The sequence below is a fragment of the Ptychodera flava genome, chromosome 2, assembly GCF_041260155.1.
Source record: "Ptychodera flava strain L36383 chromosome 2, AS_Pfla_20210202, whole genome shotgun sequence".
NCBI lineage: Eukaryota > Metazoa > Hemichordata > Enteropneusta > Ptychoderidae > Ptychodera > Ptychodera flava.
Window position 1 is genome coordinate 46,756,748 of NC_091929.1, and position 20,536 is coordinate 46,777,283.

At 35.9% G+C, this 20,536-nt stretch overlaps 1 protein-coding gene and 1 long non-coding RNA gene across 3 annotated transcripts; one reads left to right on the plus strand and one right to left on the minus strand.

The window, feature by feature from the left end:
- Positions 1-531: 531 nt before the first annotated feature.
- On the minus strand, positions 532-19,925 carry LOC139122506 (uncharacterized). Of its 2 annotated transcripts, XM_070687936.1 has the most exons (10): positions 19,825-19,925; positions 16,992-18,261; positions 16,499-16,588; positions 15,064-15,110; positions 13,071-13,141; positions 11,726-11,804; positions 11,121-11,220; positions 9,817-10,146; positions 8,674-8,941; positions 532-770 (listed from the first exon to the last, which is right to left on the minus strand). In XM_070687936.1, exons 2-8 carry the CDS (start codon positions 17,595-17,597, stop codon positions 9,958-9,960), a joined length of 1,182 nt encoding a protein of 393 aa, XP_070544037.1. In that variant the 5' UTR covers positions 17,598-18,261; positions 19,825-19,925; the 3' UTR covers positions 532-770; positions 8,674-8,941; positions 9,817-9,957. The 2 variants fall into 2 exon arrangements, with proteins under 2 accessions (XP_070544037.1, XP_070544026.1); XM_070687925.1 differs by lacking the exon at positions 532-770 and having other exon boundaries at positions 8,595-8,941.
- On the plus strand, positions 3,205-6,038 carry LOC139122502 (uncharacterized). Its single transcript, XR_011549491.1, has 3 exons — positions 3,205-3,971; positions 4,697-4,803; positions 5,488-6,038. It is a non-coding gene; the product is annotated as an uncharacterized lncRNA (long non-coding RNA).
- Positions 19,926-20,536: the final 611 nt, after the last annotated feature.

The following is a 20,536-nucleotide window of genomic DNA, read 5'->3' on the forward strand; positions in this document are numbered from 1 at the left end:
TCATGAATAATTTGATTGCCATGTTCTCTCTCATCTACACTGTCAGTTTCTGTTCAACTTTCAAATAAATTTTCATAAAACAATCTTGATATACCAGGGTATTATACACTACTTTCAAACAGTAGCCACACAGATGACATAGTGACAGAGTGATATCATTGCACGGTTCATCTTTAACTTTCAATGGATATTGCACAACTTTCTTAGCACTTCAAAGAAATGTTCTGTTCTACATAAACTTAAAATAAATCTTAATCTGAATCATAATACAGTAATATCGCTTAGAAACTGCATCAAGAACAATTTATGTTTTCAAAAACTTTACTCCTCTTGGAAGGGGAATGATTGTCAAAATAATAAAAAAAATAAAATATAATTCTGACTAATGATACAAAAACCATCAAATTTAATGAATTCTTCACAAATTATACATCATTACGTTTTTCAGAAGCACTGTCAATTCTTGGAAAACTGACAATTACTTTTTTCTGGTCAAATTATATTCACATCATGTGATAATATTCATCATCTCGATCAAAAGGACAGGAAAATTGCTTTGAGAAAACCGCTTTACAGTGATTTATGATAGAAACAAGCTATTGTGGCAATGAACTAAAGTAACTGGGAAAAATGAGAAAAGATTCTAGTAGTTTTCTATTTTCCAGTTAAGTCTCCATGGTGACATTCTTTCTCCTAAATTTGGATGGTCGGGCACGTCCCTTTGGTCCAGATAATCTTCGTTTAGTTGCAAGTGATGGTGCCTTGATTTGCTGAGAAGAGGCAAAAAATAATGAAATATATTTATATATGCAGTACTTTTTGTTAATTAATGTGTATCACTACAAATAATCAAGTTAAAGCACAGATTGGCAATGTCACATATTGCATTCAGCTTGCACAACAAGTTGATAAACATTTTGACATAGTAAATCTATTTTGAAAATACAAATTATGCAAGCACAGATAATTGAAAACAACTTGAGTTAGCACATGTAGAGCTTCATGAAATTGTACCTCAATTGCAGCTTTTGTAAAATGATTTAAAGCTTTCTTGAAATACTTCCAAAGAATGAAATTTTTCAAGGTTGCATAGTTTTCAAAATTTTTTATTAACATTTACGGATAGAATGCCTGTGAAAATTTCCTATAAAAATGTAATTTCTTAAAAAGATCTAGAAAATACCTTGCTATTGACTTTGTCTTACCATGGTCTTACTTAACATACAATAGGATACATGCATAGTGTGGTTGCTAGGTTCTGATTGGCATCATACATTTATGTAAAATTTTGTCACCAAAGGTTCACTAGCTTGTTACTATGCAAACTTATTAACACTTTGATGAGGGTCTCCCTAAACCAGTTGTCTTGCTGTCTGAGATACTCCCTACACAACAAATACCTGGCATCTGTTATCCCCAGCATATACCGGTATATATATATATATATATATATACAGTGTTTCCCCTGGGTTCCAAAATCTTGTAGCAAATTTGGCTAGAAGCCCTAAAAAATTATTCGCCAAACCAGATATTCAATTAGCCAAGCCGATACCGCTGATCACAAATGACGTCATTCTTTCTCATTAATATGCAAAAATAAATATTTGTCTGCATTTTCTGTAAGAATGACGGAAATAAACCCTGTTAGTGCTACTATGGATACTAAAAGTAACACCAATTTATGGTTCAGATTACAAGGTGCCACCATCAGCCACACATACAACATAAAATTTGTCCGAATTCCAAGCGACACTTGTCCAAAGTTAGGCGTATGCAACTATATTCAGTAACAAACCTGAAATCGCTATCGTGCGATACTGTACATATCGCTACAGACAACGGCACGAAACCTGGTTCAGCATACTAGTTTTTTCAAACGAATCAGATATCCATTCTCGTAGCAGTTCGAAAGTAAAATACTCTCAGACTTGAGAAACATGTGCATTTTTTAGACTTCCAATATATTTGCTTTACGCTTGAAGTTTAGCAAGCGAAGCTCGGACAGCGCACAGCGTGTCAATGGCGCTTGGGTCAGGGGTCATCATCAAAGACGTCAGTGTGTATTCACAGCCAGCTTCAATCATGCCATGGCATGGATCGCGGAAATCACGGATCATAAATCCAATGTTCACGTCTATTATGTAAACAGAACCGTAAAATATCAAATATAAACCCTTTTGATATGGAGAAACATCTTTTTGTTTCACTGACGATCAAGTTAAATGCTCAATATCGCGACAAGACTTGCGTATTATTTGCACGATGTGAACGCGGAACTAGGCCGACTCGGCGGACGATCAGTGAGCGCTTCTCTGAAAGTCTGTATACGATGTCACGTCACAATGCACCACAGTCCGTGATACACTGAAAATTGTCGCGAATTTATGTTTAAGGAAGCCAATTCACACAAGTTTTTAACGCCAGTAAAGGTATTTTCTTGTTGGCAGCAATACACCACGAACATTTTCGCTATTCAGGAGTGCCTAATACTTGCTCTACGTTCTAAAAAATGCCATGCGTATGCATTTGACCATGCATGCCGCTACTACCTTCCTTTCCAAATTCACGGTCGACTTTCCTACATTGATCATAATTTTTCTTTCCATTTCATAGCTTTACTTGCACTTAGAATGTGTGTTGTAGGGGTGGTTCCCCCCATATTGGTGGAGCAGCCAAAGTCAAAAAGGAAAGTTTGCCGTTTTGCTTAGTTTCACCGTCACTATACGATCCTTCATTAAATTCAGTGTTGACGATGACATGCTGTCACATGCACGGAGTTATCTGTAGGCACACATTGCGCGTAGTCAAACCCAAAACTTCGCAACATTTTAGTCAACTAAGTCATGATATACATGCGGTACTATTGATTTGTGAGTTATTTCGTTACAATTTTATTCATACTGTATGTGTTACAAATAGGATCTCCTGACGCATTAAAGGTCGGGGATGCACAGAGATACGTCTCAAGTTGAATGCAGGACATGTGCGCGCGGACAAAGTGATGACGTCATAGTGCAATTTTCGATTCGCAAGTTTGGCTAACTTTTGCCAAAATCTTCTCGCCAAACGCTACTTTTTTCTCGCATTTGCGATTTGGCGAGCGGGCAGCGGAAACACTGTATATATATATATATATATATATATATATATATATATATATATATATATATATATATATATATATATATATATATATATATATATATATGAGGCGCGTCACGCAAAAAGGTACCTAACGACATTGTCATGCAAATGAGCCAGCGGCACTTTAGAACGTCACACGTAACGTAGGCATGTTCGCGGCGCTGTAGAATGTTGGCGGGATTATTAATTAGGTGGAACGTCCAGTGTCGTCTGCTGCAAGCTCTTTAGTTGGCAGTTCAACATGGCAGGCACTAGTGATAGCGACAGCTTTTTTGTAGTCGATACTGTATTGCAAGATACAGTAAACCAGTATTCTCAGGAAATTTTAGAAGGTTCACAAGATGACAACTATGATAGCCTGAGTGATGTAACTTCTGAGGGCGAGGTCGGTCGGGGTCGACCCGGAAGTTCAACAGTCGATCAACATCAATGACACTGATAGTGAAAACGAAGTGGACGAAGCAGAAGCAAATTCACAAGAACTTGTTGAGGATTATCTGCGTACCCTAGATGGCCAGGATCATGCTTCACAAGGTGGGAAGTCGACGTTTCAAGCAAGGACATTGTATTAAATACCTTTGAACGAGCTTGTGGGTGTAATAACAAGTGCTATCGTCTACTGAACGTCGACCGTGTCTACGAACATCGCCTTCAAATGCTCGAGTTCGACAAAAACGAAAAAGAAATTCTGGTTCTTTCAAAACTCCAAGGTATGGAATATACTGCAGACTCCACAAGACGAGGGAAGAGGCAAAAATCGCGATTTCGGTACGACTTTGAAGGCCTTGAAGTGTGTCGAACAGCCTGGCAGTTTATTTACGTTGTGGGTAGGTAAATTCAGTCATTGCAATCAATAGGATCAATCACGGTCCCTCCACAAAAGGGACCGTGGATTAATTTATAAACTGTGTTGGATCATGGAGGTAGTAGAGATTGAGTGTCATTGCTCTCAAAGTGTAAAATCGGCTCTTCAACAAAAATTTTACTTTGTGTGACAACGACAGGCACCTTTAGCTTTAGTATTTCAGAACCGTTCAGCTTGAGGTGACATATTTTATTTAAGGCCGAGTTCAGCAGCCATGATTTGTTCAAGTGGCTAGAGCGTATAGTCTAGCCAAAGACCCCATGCCCTTGTTTAAGTTGTTCACTGTATTAGCCATCAAGGCTGAGTGATAATATTTTTTCACGTATGAAAATAATTTGTCAAGATCAGGTTTTACGAGAACGGTAAATCATTGATTTAATTGGTATATTCACATTCAGGGCATTGACATTTGAAAAAAAAAAACCTTTCAAATGTCTGTTATGGATTCTGATCTACGCGTAGGTTTAAGGTTTAAAAAAGATAGTGTCAGTATCACAATTACAACCTAAATGCTATGTCAGATTAATACAACGAAAATTATCTAGATTATCCTAGGTTCTTGTCCAACCTGAAGGATAATGTTATATGGAAATCAAAATATCAGTGAAAACATACATTCTTAAAGTTAAGTCTCACAATTACATTTTTGTACCATTGATGTATTTTGTATCACTTCATTACCCTCAGGCAATAAGCAATTTAGAAATCTGAAGAAGCACTATGTTGAACACGGTGTTGTGCCAAGAAGACATGGAAACAAAGGAAAAAGGCCTCCAAATGCATTTTCATTTGAGGTAAATATTTTCAGAAAGCTTATTTTAATGCAACATTGTGATGTTGCAGAAGGACACTTGAAGGGTGTTTGGAGCTACAGTTTCATGTTCATGTTTCATAATTCATTGAAAAGACATTTTTTTCATCTCCCATTATATTTTATTGTTCTACATGTATGTCATGTTTTAAAACAAGGAACTACAATTGTAAGAGCTGTAAGTGGTAATGTGTTTTGATATATACTGTTTTGGTGTATTAAGATTTATCCAAGTTGCTATGACTATATTGTTTTTCAAAAGTACAAATGTGTATTTATGCATCTCACAGTTGTGGCATATTGCCAAACAAAATGCAAAACAATTGTCCTTCAATATATTACAGATCAAGATCTGCTTGATATTTCCAGACATACTATACAAACTCTTCAAATGTTCCAATTCAATAGTATTTACAATAACTAACTGAGTTAAGTTCAGCTTTAGAAATGTTTTATGAACAGAAACCCCTTGTATATAAATAAATTGTAATACCAGGCTGGTCATGATGTGTTTGCTGATCAATTTTTCTCCATAATACCACATTTTGTTTCAGTAACAAAGAAATATAAGGCATCTGACATGAACTGAATATTGAACTAATTTTTCATGCAATCAACATACAATATGTAAACTGTAAGAGTTTGTATTTTTATTATTCACATGTAGACACTTCGCAAGGCTGTGCAATTTATTCAAAGCTTCGCTCAGTCAAACGGTATTCCTATGGCAGCTGCGCCAAGTGGCCGTGACTCACACCCACCTGTATACTTACCTGCAAGTTCAAGGAAAGAAGACATTCACATGAGCTACAAGCAAACCTGTGAAGCCGAAGGTGATCAATATGTTGGACTCACACTATTCAAGAATCTTTGGAGAGAGTGTGTACCTCACATCCAAATACTGACACCAAGAACTGATATTTGCCCAAAATGTGAGCATTTCAGACAAAAGGTATCACATGCAAGAACTGAGGTTGAAAAAGTAGAAGCAGTGACTGAATTCTCTAGACATTTAGAGACAGCAAAACAAAAGCGTGAATTTTACTTGAATTGCACAAAACAAGCAAAGGAAGAGCTAGATAACCAGGTTACAAATGATTGTGAAAATGGTGACCCATGCTCAGTTAATTTACACAAAGTCCATTACACTTTTGATTTTGCTCAGAGTATTTTGATCCCTCATTTATCCAATCAAATCAGTCCATTTTATTTCTTATCTCTCAGGAAAATGTATTTATTGGCACAAACAATGAAGGTACATCAAAGCAGGTGAATTACCTTTTAGATGAGAGTCAAACAATTGGCATAGATGGTACAAAATCTCATGGACCAAATACTGTAATTTCCATGTTACACCACTATTTGAGTACATACAGTGTTGGTGAGAAAGGTGCTATTTTTCATTGTGATAATTGTCCTGGACAAAACAAAAATAAAACAATGATACATTATCTTTTGTGGAGATGTGCTGTAGGTCTACATGACAATGCCACATTAGCCTTTATGGAAGTTGGTCACACAAAGTGTATAAATGATGCTTGTTTTGGTTTATTAAAGAAATTGTATAGACGTTCTGATATTTATAGTTTAGCTGAATTGGTTAATGTTGTAAATAAATCAGCAAAGTGCAATATTGCTGATGGGTATCAATTACCAACAGATGATGCACCAAGATTTCAGTGGTATGATTGGGTAGATTTTTTCAGTCAGTTTTTTTTACCACTTCGAGGTATTTCCAAATTTAGTGTTTTTAAGTTTACCAAGTCAGAGCCAGGTGTTGTGTTTGTGAAAGAACAACTAAACAGTGATGAGGTAAAGTATGATCTCAGAAAGAGGGGTGTGCAATTGCCTTCGAATTCACAATATTTACCAGATATGCTTATCCCACCTGGTTTGAGTGTTCAAAGGAAACGGTATTTGAACAGTAAGATCAGACCGTACATTCCAGATCATTTGAAGGATACAAACCTGTCCCAGGCCATAGAGTATTTTCACATGTGTCCTGGACATCACATGAAACTTTATCTAGTTTTAGATAGCAGTGTTTATTACAATTGAAATGAATTGTTATCAGAGTATCTGAGTGTGTTTAAGATAGAACAGTATTGACAGTCATTTTGTAAATGAAAATTACTTTTCTGTTTTATTTTATTCAATGCTAGTGAACTTAAATGGTGATATCCTGGTCCAAGGTTTATTGAGACTGTGGTATAATGTATGCATAGTGAAAATGTACTACACAACGTCTTTACATGTACCATACTATGTCTTTACATGTGCCACACCTTGTATTACTAAGTATTGTCAGATGAATGAGTTTTAATCTTCATACATTTAGAGCAGCATTGGTTGTTTGTCAGCGTACACACGTACACACCAACCATGGCAACCAACATCAGAGTCACAGGTGTGATCATAAAGTAAAATGTTGAAATTGACTTGACTAATCATAAACTGTATTGTAAATTTGAACAGTTGATGTACTCATAGTTTCAAGTATGAGTTTTGTTCATTGTGTGATATTTAATATAGGTCTCAGACCAGTTTAAATGTATAACTTGTCTCTGTCAATTTCTCATGGACACGCACACTCAAACTTTTCCTAATTTCCTTACTTTTTCTGATGAGGCTGAAAGTTGTATTTCAGCTAAACTTTCATTGTGGGCAAATGTTGTGTTTGACCAAGAAAGTACATTCAACTGAAACACATATTTCAATATTAATATTTCCAGTTCACTACATGTGTTCAATACTTACTGTTTGTGGAATTCAGACAGCCTACTACAGTTTATCACAAACACAAACAGTGAACAGCTGTCATTGACCTTGATGTGATGGAGGAGGAGTTACACAGCGCCCTCTATAGATCGAAAAGTTTGTGAAGACTGTCACAGAATCAATCATTTACACAATCATGTACATTTGAGGTCATTTCATCCATTTCATACACATAAGTCTCGCACATAAAACATCAAGTGCTAAATCAGTTATAAAAGTACCTGTAAACATCAAGGGAGAACAACACACTTGACTTTCAGTTTCCATTCACACTTTCAGTGTTAATCACATCAAATTGGGAATGAAAAGGCATCCTCAAAGTAAAAACATTAGCATTATCTTCACATGACTAGGTGTAGTATATAGTTATTTTGAAATTGATTTCTCTCTTCTCATACCTGATATGAATTAAAAATCAAATAGCAAGTTTTTATAAAGCAAGAGTTGTAAGCAACCTCAAAAAAGTAGACCTGTGCCCCTGTAATGATAATGGAATAATCCTGATAAGAAAATAATCACTTTATACTGCATTACATTGGAATAAATGAAGGAAATAAATCTATGGCAAAGGATTTGTTATTCATAAATGATTTATTCACTCAGCTAACCACTTGGTATCTGATGTAGCTTCACCTTGAGTAAAGAAACCATTATTATTTCTTAATGATTAACTTAGGGAGCCAAATTTTAAAGTACATTTTTGCCAAGTTAGGGAGCCCTAATCTTACAAAGAAACATATCTTATGAAAGCTGAAAAAGTGCATTTTTATAATATACAAAAAACTCAAAATTGATATTTTTGACCATTAGGTACCTTTTTGCGTGACGCGCCTCATATATATAATTATATATATATATATATATATATATATATATATATATATATATACCAGTCACAATGGAGTGACCATGTCAAAATCTACTGTGTTTTCACTATATATATATATATATATATATATATATATATATATAATATATAATATATATATATATATATATCAGTCACAATGGAGTGACCATGTCAAAATCTACTGTAAGTGTGTCACAATGTACTGCATTTATATGTAATACATACATCGTCAAAAGAAATGGGTTTTTCTTCTACAGATTTCAAGTTCATTTTCATTGGCGTGGTAGACACTGGCTTTGGCGGCAGAGATTGCTTTGGAGCTATGGGAGGTCTTCTTCCTGATTGGTCAATGATTGGTTTTCATTCCGGTGTGATTGATTTTCTTGACATTGGTTTTGGTTTCTTGGCAGGAGTGAAAATTGTACTTCTCTCTTGTTGTCATCTTCAGCACCACTTGACGACCAATCACTGTCACTGTCACTGGCAGCTGAAACTGACAACATAACAACAATTTCAATTGATGTCCATGAACTTAACCCTTTGCACCCTGACCCCCTGGTTCTCTATGACGTCATCGGACATTTCTGTCCGAGCCGGGTTCAAAGGGTAAAGGTAATACATTAACTCCATGCCTCATGGACTACTACATTCTCCCCTTAAATCATTGCACTCATATACCGGTACTGGTACACAGTGTCCTATAGGCCAATTCTGCTGACATTAACCAACACAGATCTGTTTTTGAAAACTTTATGTGTACTAGATTATGTAACGGAGATGCTGGAGACAGATAAGGTATGAAATCACAAGAATCTGGTAATTGCTTTTGTTAAGACTGTCAAATTAGCCTTGGTTAATACTACCTTAATTTTTTCCAGCACTTGACTTGATGGTCTTAGATGATCAGCAATTTCACATTGACAAAATTGATAAAAATATCGCTGTCTATAGAGTGGCCATTAGGTTTTGGCCGGCCTGGTACATAAAGTTTGAAGTGAAGATAGATTACCATTATGATGCATAGTTATTAACACTTTGATCAAGGTCTTATCAAATCAGCTGTCTTGACTCCTGAGATAATCCATGCACAACAAATACTTGGAATAGATTATAAATTGTTTTACACCTAACATACACAAGACAAAATCTCATGGACAACCAATATATGCCTTCCTCTGGCGTTTGCTTCAGTCTGTGTTAGTCACATTCAAGGTCAACGTAATGAAATTAATCCACACTATATTGTATAGCAGTGAGGGTAGCATACATGTGCAAACACACAAAGTATGTTACAAAGTAACAACAGAGAAATCTTATAGAAGACACGGTTGCTCTACTCCAAAGGAACCATGACAAGACATATCTTACCCATCAGAGGAGCTTCCTTGAATTCCGCCGGATCAGCACTGACATTCCCACTTGATTTGAGAGATGAGACTTCTGGAAGTTGGAATGTTCCAGGAACTTCAATCTTTTCCTTTCCTTTTTCCCTGGACAATGCCATGGATTTCAGAACACTGTCTGTGCTGAAAATTTTATACTGGAAATTTGGTTTTTGGTCTGCGACACCCCTGTAGTTGCTGACTTCTTTGCCACATTTTGAGCTGTGGTAGTTGGACTGCTTGGTTTTGTCACATGTTTGGCAAAACTAACAGTTTTCTTTGGAGATGCTTGGAGTTGATTTTTAAGCTGTCGTACCTGGAACATAGAATGGTAAATTGTCTTTATGGCAAGATAAAAATGCTAAAATTCAGTAAAATGATCTGCATCTGTCTACCTGCTCTTTACAAAATATGTATTCCTTTTTTTTCAATATTACACCTGATGAAGAAAACAGAGCACAAAATTAAATTAACAATGAAGAGTCTAGGGAGTCCATTCCTAAGAATTTTGTTTATGTTGAACACCATGTATGAGGGCGCTCTAACTGTTGTCTCCATCCAGTGAATTTCAGCCATCTTTTCATGAACAAAATGTACATTAATGTTTATCTTGATCACAGACTGTGACCTTTCCCTCTTACAGCTCAGTTTGTTTTTACAATGAGGAAGAACACCAATCTCTCACATATGCAGACCAGAAAAAATGAAAGTTCACTGATTAAACTTCTCACCATATTTCAACTGACCCAGAAACACTATTATCAATAGTGACTACTGTATGTGGACCGTTCACAGGGCATTGAGGTGTACATGTTAAATGACACAGATCATAGTGTCAAACTTCTCACAGGAAATATTTTTAAAAAGACTGCTTACCACTGTTTATACAGTAATTGCTTTAGGCCAATATTATTGGGCCAATTGCTTTAGCATTGTCACACATTTGTTTTATTCACTTTTTTACTGACTTCAAGACCGATGATGGGCTTGAAAAGGATTACAATTTAATTTGTCCTTGTACTAGTTGAGGTACGAGGTCTGTTCTGCATAAAACTTTCACAGTCGGGTGGTTGCTAACCAATAAATCTTTCAAGGAAACTTTACTGCCTGGCATACAAAAAGGCATATGTACAGTCTCTGAATTATACCAGTTGTACATACAACAAGCTAAACTTAACTTTATAGCATTCAGACAGCTGACATGAACTTTAAAGACATAACATATATCCATGAATATTTGTATGTAACTGTAATATCTTCTCACTCAAAAAAGATATACATGTAACACACCTCATATTCCAGCTGCTGTGATCTCAACTCGGCATCTTTTGCTCTTTGGTCAGAAATCTTCAACAATTCATGGTGCACATTGCTGGATATCATGTCAGTTCTGTTGATATAAAAAGGCAAAAATAACCTCTTACAACATGCTAGATTTCTGTATCTGTTTTACTTGTGATAGGACGTGTGTTCATTTATGCTAGAAAAATGCATAAAACATGGAATCAACTGAGTGTGTGTATCTGCACTGCAAAGGAAGCAATGTTCCCCCTTTTGATACTTGTTAGAAAACAATACTATAAACAAAGATAGTCCTAGATAAAAATTGAGACTATGGTAAAAGATTTGGAATAAAGAGAAAATACTATCCTTATGTGCATTTATCTAGGTTCTGGAAATTGCAATACAAAATTATTATTTACAAGATTTTAAATCACAGGAAACCCATGTAAAATTACAGAATGTTCCTATGAATTTACACAGAATGTCATGGAGCTCAGATTAAGCGAAAAAATTGTGAATATCTCAAAAGAAACACTTGTGATGTCTTGAAGTTTTCAAACTCATACAGAGCTCTAAGACAAAGTTTAGAATACCATGGAAATAATTCTTACTTTTCTCTGTTCATTTCAGCCAGCTTATCAAGGAGGTGATTGACCTCCTGCTGTGACCTCAGAAGTTCAGTCTGAACACCTAGTGAAATGAAAACAACAACCAGGGAGAGTTATCTGCAATCCTACCCTGTCAATCAGAGAAGGCCATTTCCGTGACCTCTACGTGACCTTAACATCCTGGTATTTTTGGTAGTGTGTAGTATTCAAATTTCAACATTTTACTGGGTCAAAAATGGAAAATTTTTGCTTGAAAATAAGTTGTAATGGCAATTCAAAGAAGAATTTGTTGGCAATGGTTGTGGTTCAGTCAAATTGGTCAATTCATGTCACTGAATATAACAAGATGTTAAAGGTCATGCAGTCATGTCATTGAAATGTATAATTTACAAGCAGGAACCTGTCACTGGTGAAAAGACTATCAGATGACTGCATCTGCTCTGTCCATGCTACCGTATGACCTGAAATATTCATTGTACATTCCAATAGCCAGGCTCTTTTCATATTCAAATTTTGGTCTGTTCAAAGCACTTGCAATTGATCCAAGAATCGCTAATTTTACATGTATCAAGAGAAGAAATATGGTTTTCATTCTTGAACCATGCAGTGCACCCTCACTGTTACAAACTCTTTTTAGTCAATTTAGGAATTTCTAAGTGTCAGCTCTCTACCAGTTTCTGTGGTGGGTCACAGTCCCTCCACCAAAGTGGAGGGACCGTGGGTGGGTTCATATTTTCCTGCATGTCAGAGTATTTTCTGAAGTGAATGGCAAGTGAGTTGCTTTATATTTTCAAAAGAATGTCATTTGATGGAGCACCTTGTGGTACAGCTTTTATGCAAGCATTATAACTGACAACCATACCATAAATTCCAATGTACAATTTCAAAATTTGCCCGCATTTTCTTGATAAAAAGTACTGTGCAATAAATATGTAGCAAAAGAGTTGTTGATGTTAAAATATTCACACAACAATACCAACAATGCTGTCAGACAATCTTTTCAGAAAGGAATGACCTTTGAACTTTTGCTCACAACACATTTGTCTCTCCTCTATTCAAATGCCATCAAGCTGTACTGCAAATCAGGTCTACACATGTATAATGCACTTGTCTGGTTGGTACATGTAAGATAGAGTGGATGCATAGTACTCTAAAAAGCTTGAAATTGTGCAAATATCAACACAATTTTTGAAGGCAATTTTCATTGGAAAATATTAACTTGAGAAAATCAAAGTTAACTTAGGTTGACATGATACTTTGAGATCTGTCAAGGAAAAAAGTGTTGGAAATATAAAGTTCTGAACTAGATATAAATTGATGACAACAACAAATTTTTTTCCTCTCTTACCTTCCAGTTTTTTCTGAGCCTCTGCCGATTTTGATGTTGCTAGTTTGGCTTCCAACAAGTAATCCACCCCACTGAAGTAAATAAATTGAGACACATGTTGAAAAGGCTTATAATATCACAAGTCAAAATCCAAATGATATTTATACACTGTGGTGACACAAGTGAGTAAATCTGGTGATCCGAGAAGACCAGATAATCCCATGTTTGTTCCAGATCAGTGGTTTTGCTGTTTAACTCTGGTCAGACAGACCAGACAATGTTAATGTACATGGCTAAGTGTGTCTACAGGAATACTGTACCAGTATGTGAACATTAGATTTCAGGACCAATTTACTCAACTTGAGAGCAAATTGCAAAATAGATTTGTCCTCTGAGGCAAATAATATGACACACATGACTGTGACATTATTTGTACATCATACTAGCAATCATGATCCAGCAATTGAAAAAGGGAGACACACTGTTCCAAAAACCCCAATTACTGAAAGATACTGCAATCAGTGTAACACCAACAGTATTGAAGATGAAACACACTTTTTATTAGTCTGTCAGAAATACAAAGTCCAAGAAAGAACTTTTTCAGTAAAATCAATTTCCCAAACGACGATACTGAAAATCAGCTTATTTCTCTACTAACAAAACAAGAGTTATCTTTTAATGAACAACTTGCAGATTATATTTTTACTTTATATAAACAAAGAAATACCTAGTTATATTTATTATTAGCTACTATTATTATACTGTAATACTTTATCTTTATCAAAGAAAATTTTAACTTATTTTTGTATCACACTTTTATTGCCACAAATGTGATATAAATCCTATATTTACAAGCAAGCAATAAAAAATATATTATTATTATTAGTTTATATTAAAGTCCTGGTTATGCATGATGGTTTGATGTCATCAACCACTGTCTGTAACTACATGTATGATGTGACTGTTGAAAAATCCTGATTACTGCAGATGACCTGGCTGTGAATCTTGATGATTGCAAACACGAAGTGCAAATTCTGATATATTTTGCGCTATTTTGCACTGTTTGCAGAATATAATCACAGGTTCTTCAACCAAAATGTCCAAATGCCTGCCGGTATGATTCAATGTATCACTACAGGTCTGACTAATGTTTCATGGCCAATGTAATTCTTGACAACAATGTCAGTCTGGACTACATCAATACATGGATAACCGCCATTTTGAATTCATTCTGCTGACAATGTCAACAATGACATTGTACCTTCAGTGTACATATTGCATTTTATTAGCCTGAATAATTCTCTGTATTCCCCAAAACCTGTTTGACTGAAATACTACACACTGGTCCAATGGAAGTGAATTCTATTGCTATTAAATATTCCTGTCATGTTCATGAACAAACCTAGCAAGCAGTGTTGTCTCTTACTGTTAGAGTGACAAGTCAAATTGTAGATGACCTGAAATCTTCTCCTCTACTCAAGAATGTTGAAGAACTAAAACCTAGATTACAAAATTATAGTTTGAACATCTCACAGCAAAGACTGAATGGTGATCCAGCATCATGCATAATAATTTGCATGATCTAGCAATGCCATTCATCAATGTGAATTGTGCAGAATAATAAAAGTATAGTTTATATTGTTTTGTACATACAATGTGTCGGTCTCATATACCAAGCTGTGTCACCGAAAATAAAACCACATGTAGTGGTGAAATATGTCTGACTACAAGTACTGTACTACATTTTGATCATCATACACATGTTTTTCTAATCCACTTTCCCATTGATGGCGTGCATCTGTCTACTGACCTTTTGATAAACCTGATTTTATGGTGATTATCAAATGACATGACCTCAACATTTTGGGTTAACACCGATTATATAAATACATTTAAGGCGGCACAAACAACACTTTGTATTTCTGTTTGCACAGTAACGCTGGCAACGGAAACATTTTGTTACTGGTACATGTATCTTGACACAACATGTCACCGAATAAAATGAACATTAGACCTTTTGAAGTAGTTCGTATTTTCTATCTGTTCTTCCATCTTGAAAACCTGAAGAAAAAATAAAATAATGAAATATGATTTGAAAAGAAATTTATCTAATTTGATAAAAATAGCTAAAATAGTCTTTTCTGATGAATGTTGTTTATTGATAAAATGACAAATATTTACATATTTTATGATCTAACAGTACACATTTTATTTGTCAAAATTAACTGGTTTGTTTGTGATAAAATTTTCAAAAACAAGACAACAGACTAAAGCCAGATTGCCAGAATGACAGTTAACTATATTGTTTTTGATTCTCTTCCCGCCAAACGTTGTCTAATATTGACTTAACCCTTTGAGTGTCATTCAATTTGTCCCCTTTATAAAATATACCTCAGTCATTTTTTTTTCACATTTTGTCAAAGTTTTGATAAAAATTGCAGCCAATGAAATGTGATGTCCATTTGCTTCCAACTTTAAAGACATAATTACGGAAAAATTCATAAAAAATTTAAAATTGGTGAAATGTTGAACTTAATTTTTTGTGGCAAAAATACTGCACTCAAGGGTTAAACATTCATGCTGATGATGTCACTAGTCTGTGACCTAAACCAGAGATGTCATGGTGTAATGGTTGAGCTATTCATTTTGTTTGTTGATAAGTGGGACTCAAATACATCTCGCAGCTGTCATCACAGTGCTGTGCCTGTAACAGCGGTTATAGTAGCTTTTCAGCAAGGCCATTACTGTAATTTTGGTGACTTTTCCTCTATTAACTTAGCTCAGTTATTGAATCACTCTCCTTAAGAGTGTGGATTTTGCCAAGCAGTTTAGACGGTGATGTCTTATATAATGCTAGGTGTGCTGTACCATACATTGTGGGTTCAAATCTGATCAAAGATTACTAAATTTTGTCAATGTTCTACTCCAAAACAAGTTTAAAAAAACCTTGGCTTGTCAATGTAGCACAAATACACTTACCCCGGTAAAATGCATTGTTATTGGTTGCATCTGAATCATAGTCCAGACCAGAATTGACTTGTAAACAATAACAATGCAGTCTACACATGTACAGACTGAGTTGACAAGATGAATACTGTGTATCCCAACATGCTTTGGGTAGCAGAACTAGATAGTGTTGTTGATATAGAAAACAAAAATACTGGAAAAGTCATCAAAAGTAACAGCTACTGACATTAATGAGTACATACCGGTACATTGCATCTCCAGATATCAGCATCTCTACCTTACTGCACAGTCTCAATGGATGCAAATATTCATAACTATGATAGTATGATGCATGCAACTGGCCTTTTTAGTGATAAACTGTCTCAATGCAATAATTGTCCAGGTAACCCAACTGGAGAGTGTAGTACAAAAGATAGGAAATATTGAAATAATTAAGAACTATTTAAAAATAGTCTCAATGTTAAAAGACATGAGATTCTTACCATTTGTCTTGCTCCTTGAAGACTTTGTTCAAGCTCTTCAACTCTCATTTTATATTCTGATGAAACCTTCCTGGCATTTGTTAACTCTGCCTAAAGTTCAGAAAACAAAGAAAATTTAGAAAAGGAGCATTGCCATTTTTGCTTCACTTTTTCATACATTTAAACATATTAAAAGAATTTTAACAGACAAAACTGACATAAAAAGGTAACCGTATTACACATAAATATTTGCAAAAACACCAATTGATGTGCTAAATATATGAACTTTGACCTGTGTTACCATGACAACAAACAGTATAAGGCCTGCTGTATATGTGACATGTTATAAAGTTTTACAGAAAATATGGCAAGGCTGATAAAAATTAGAACTGTAGTGCTGCACATTATATTATCCCACTACTTCTGTCTGTGTGGGTCTATTACCTTGCCATCATAAACACGAAGAGTGGTATGATAATGTTTTTTGTCAATATGAAGCAAACAGCATGGTTACCTTCATATCAATGAGTTCATTCTGAACAGTACACGTTGATGTTCTTTCAAGAAGCAGCTGCTGCCTCAATTCCCTGGATTCCTGTTCCACGATGGAGACAAGTTTCTCCAGCGCCAACCTTTGACCCTGTTCCCGTTTTAAATCCAAGGATAGCCTCACTGACTCCGGAGTTGAGAACTGGCCACACTTGCAGCATTCTGTGAATATCTGGAGAGTCTGGGTTTCAGAGTCGGAATGGCTGATGGGTTCCTCAGGAAAGTTTGTTGCCACTGTCAGCATTGTCAGGGAGATTGTCTGTGTTTCTGCATGCTCTGATTTTGTGAGTCCACCATCGACGTTTTCTGTCTGAGTTGCAACTTCAATCTTCTCCACTGATGCAGACTCACAGGACAGAGAGTGAATTATAGAACCACATGTGGCGACAAATCTCTGATGGCTGCTGCTTTCCTCATCAATAATATTTGTCTCGTCTATCTTGCAAGTTACCACGGATAGTGTTCCACCAGTAGTACTGTCTGAAGTCTTGGTTGCATCAACAACTAATTCTGAATCAACATTGTTACTGTCCTGGATCTCTGCAGAATGAGACAGCTTATGTTCTGTCATACGCACACTACGGTACAACTATCATTTTCTAACCCTGCCTTTCCTTTAGATTTTTCAACAGTATGTCCAACTACAAATTCAAATCCCAGTCTATCCAAATTCTGATCTTCGCTAGCTGTTACGCTGTTCCTATTGGCTTTGTTTTCCTCATGATGCAGTTCAGCATTTTCCATTGCTTTAATCAACTGCAATTTTTCAGCGGCCTGTCTTTCAAACGGGGCAATCTGCTGCCAATTCTGAGTTGATGTCTCACTCCTATCTGAAGAACGTTTCAATAAATTTGGCATCATTTCAGTTTGTTGTCCTTTTCCTGGTTCTGCAAGATTCACAATACCTCCAAATGTTTCTGGTACTTCTCTGACTGAGAGATCCCCAAATTTCTCTGACAATCCCAGCAGGTCCTCATCCTCATCCTCATCTTCAAATCCAGCTTTATCTGGATGTTCCAGCAACATTTCCTGTTCAATCCCAAGATGCTGTGCTGAACATACACCTACACTGCCACTCCCTGTGACCTTTGACCTCTCTTCCATGTACCTTGACTCAGCACATTCACATAGCTTCAACTGCCACAGTTTCTCAGCTTCTTGCTTTTCAAACAGATGCACTGTCATTCTTAATGCCATTATCTGCACTGGTCCATGCAGTCATGTACAGTAGTATCCTAAAAAGAAATTAGTTCCTCATCAGTTTATATCTCAAAGTCTCTTCAAATTTCAAAGTTAAGGAGGCACTTTGACACAATTTGTTGCTGGTTTTTGAGGAATTTAAAACAACTTTTTCATCAAGGCTTGGGAAACTGAAATGCCATCCAAAAGACATTTTAATTTTGACGTTTTTCTTAAAGTTGGACTAAAAAGGTGTACAATAATAAGGTAATTCCCAAAAAAACGGAATTTATGTCCTTGTACGCTTAGATCTGTATTGTCCTCGACGCTACGCATCTCGGACAATACCTCCGCTGCACGATGTTATTGAGAAATAATATTTGTTTTGGTAGTGAAATTTTGAATATATATATATATATATATATATATATATATATATATATATATATATATATATATATATATATATATATATATATATATATATATATATATATATATATATTCGGTATTGTCCTCGACGCTACACATCTCGGACAATACCTCCGCTGCACGATGTTATTGAGAAATAATATTTTGTTTTGTAGTGAATTTTTGAATATATATATATATATATATATATATATATATATAACACACACACACACACCGGTATTTATGGTATATACCTACCAGTATATAAACAAACACATGTGCCATTTTGATGTGATGTGATTGGTTATTATTATACATGTACAGACATATACAGACATACATAACTGCTGTACATGCACTTGTAATACACACACATACTGGTACATACCGGTATATACGTACTTGCATAGATGAATGCATATTTTCAAAGTGCAATTGTGTGCATACAATTACCCTCCGTTTGGGGTTAAGAGTTTTTGTATCAGTTATGAACACAGGCGTACGGAACGTTTCGTAGATCGTCGTCGGATGGGAAGTGACTGACACTGTGAGGCCGAAGGCCGAACCTCGGTACTGTATAAGAATACTGTATTCTTATACGGTACAGTACCGAGGTTCGGCCTTCGGCCTCACAGTGTCAGTCACTTCCCATCCGACGACGATCTACGAAACGTTCCGTACGCCTGTGGTTATGAATGGATGTGATTTAATCGTGAATTGTCGCTGTAAAACAGAAGTGAACGATTGTCAATTATCTGACAACATCGGGGAAAACAGCAGGCGATAATTTACAGGTCCTGCAATGGTGGGAGTATCTGTTGTCTACGCCTGCATGGTCAGGTCAGGTGATATTCCTGCGATAATGATGATCGACCAGGTGTACGTGTACTGATACTAGTAGTTCTCTCAGGTATATTGCTAAACTCGTTCGAGTGTGATGCACATTGTCACTCTCAGAACATGTTTGAATGACGGTGTGTTAAGTTATAATATATTTTTGCCTCCATGCATGGTTCAATCTACCTAAGTGTAAGTTAAGTTTGCTAAAGCGTCGATCGCGAGTTGCGAACTTAAAAAATGAAGCCGTCAAGATTGTTCACCAACTAAGTCACAGATCCTAAATGCAATGATAAATACTTGGCACCTAAAAAAACTCTCTCGAATCTTCCTTGCCGATGAGATCAACTGTAGATAAAGAACATTACCTGATCACATATCCTGCAAATTCACATGCCACCACTTCCGTATTTTTGTGACTTTATCTAGGAAAATCTGTAGAGGGCGCCCCTCTATTCTCGGTGCTCGCTCTGTGCATGCTCTCGGGATCCGGGTCGTGTGTGGAAAGCCAACAATGTCAGATTTGGTGAGGAAGTCTTCACACACTTGTGTACATTAATTACTGATTCAATATAAACAAAACAAAGGCTACTTCAGTTTTACTGACATTTGCTGGCCGAAAAAATATGATTGACTTTTTGATTATGTATCAGTCTGATTTTGGCCAACTCAATACACAGTGCTCCATTGCAATTTTTTGCCTTACCACACTCCCTGAGTGTGTTGTTGAGCAATAAAGTAAAGTATTAATTCGTTTGAAGCCAAAAATAGGATGTATGAAAAGAGACAAAACAGGAAAGTCCAGTAAAAAAATTATCATCTTTCTTATTGTTTACTTTATATCAGACTGGTCAAAAACCGTCCACAGGACAAAAAATTACAAAGAAGACAAAAAAAACCAAGCACACTACAATACAGGACAATATTGAAACACAAGCCGAAGACCAGTAACGTGATTTCACCCTTGGATGTGTTACACTGGATATCTTGTACTACCCGTAGCTAGAGGGGTTTTTTTAATCTTGGTATGTGTGTGTCGGTCTAGTTTTGCCGTCAGAACACATACCAAGGTATAACCTC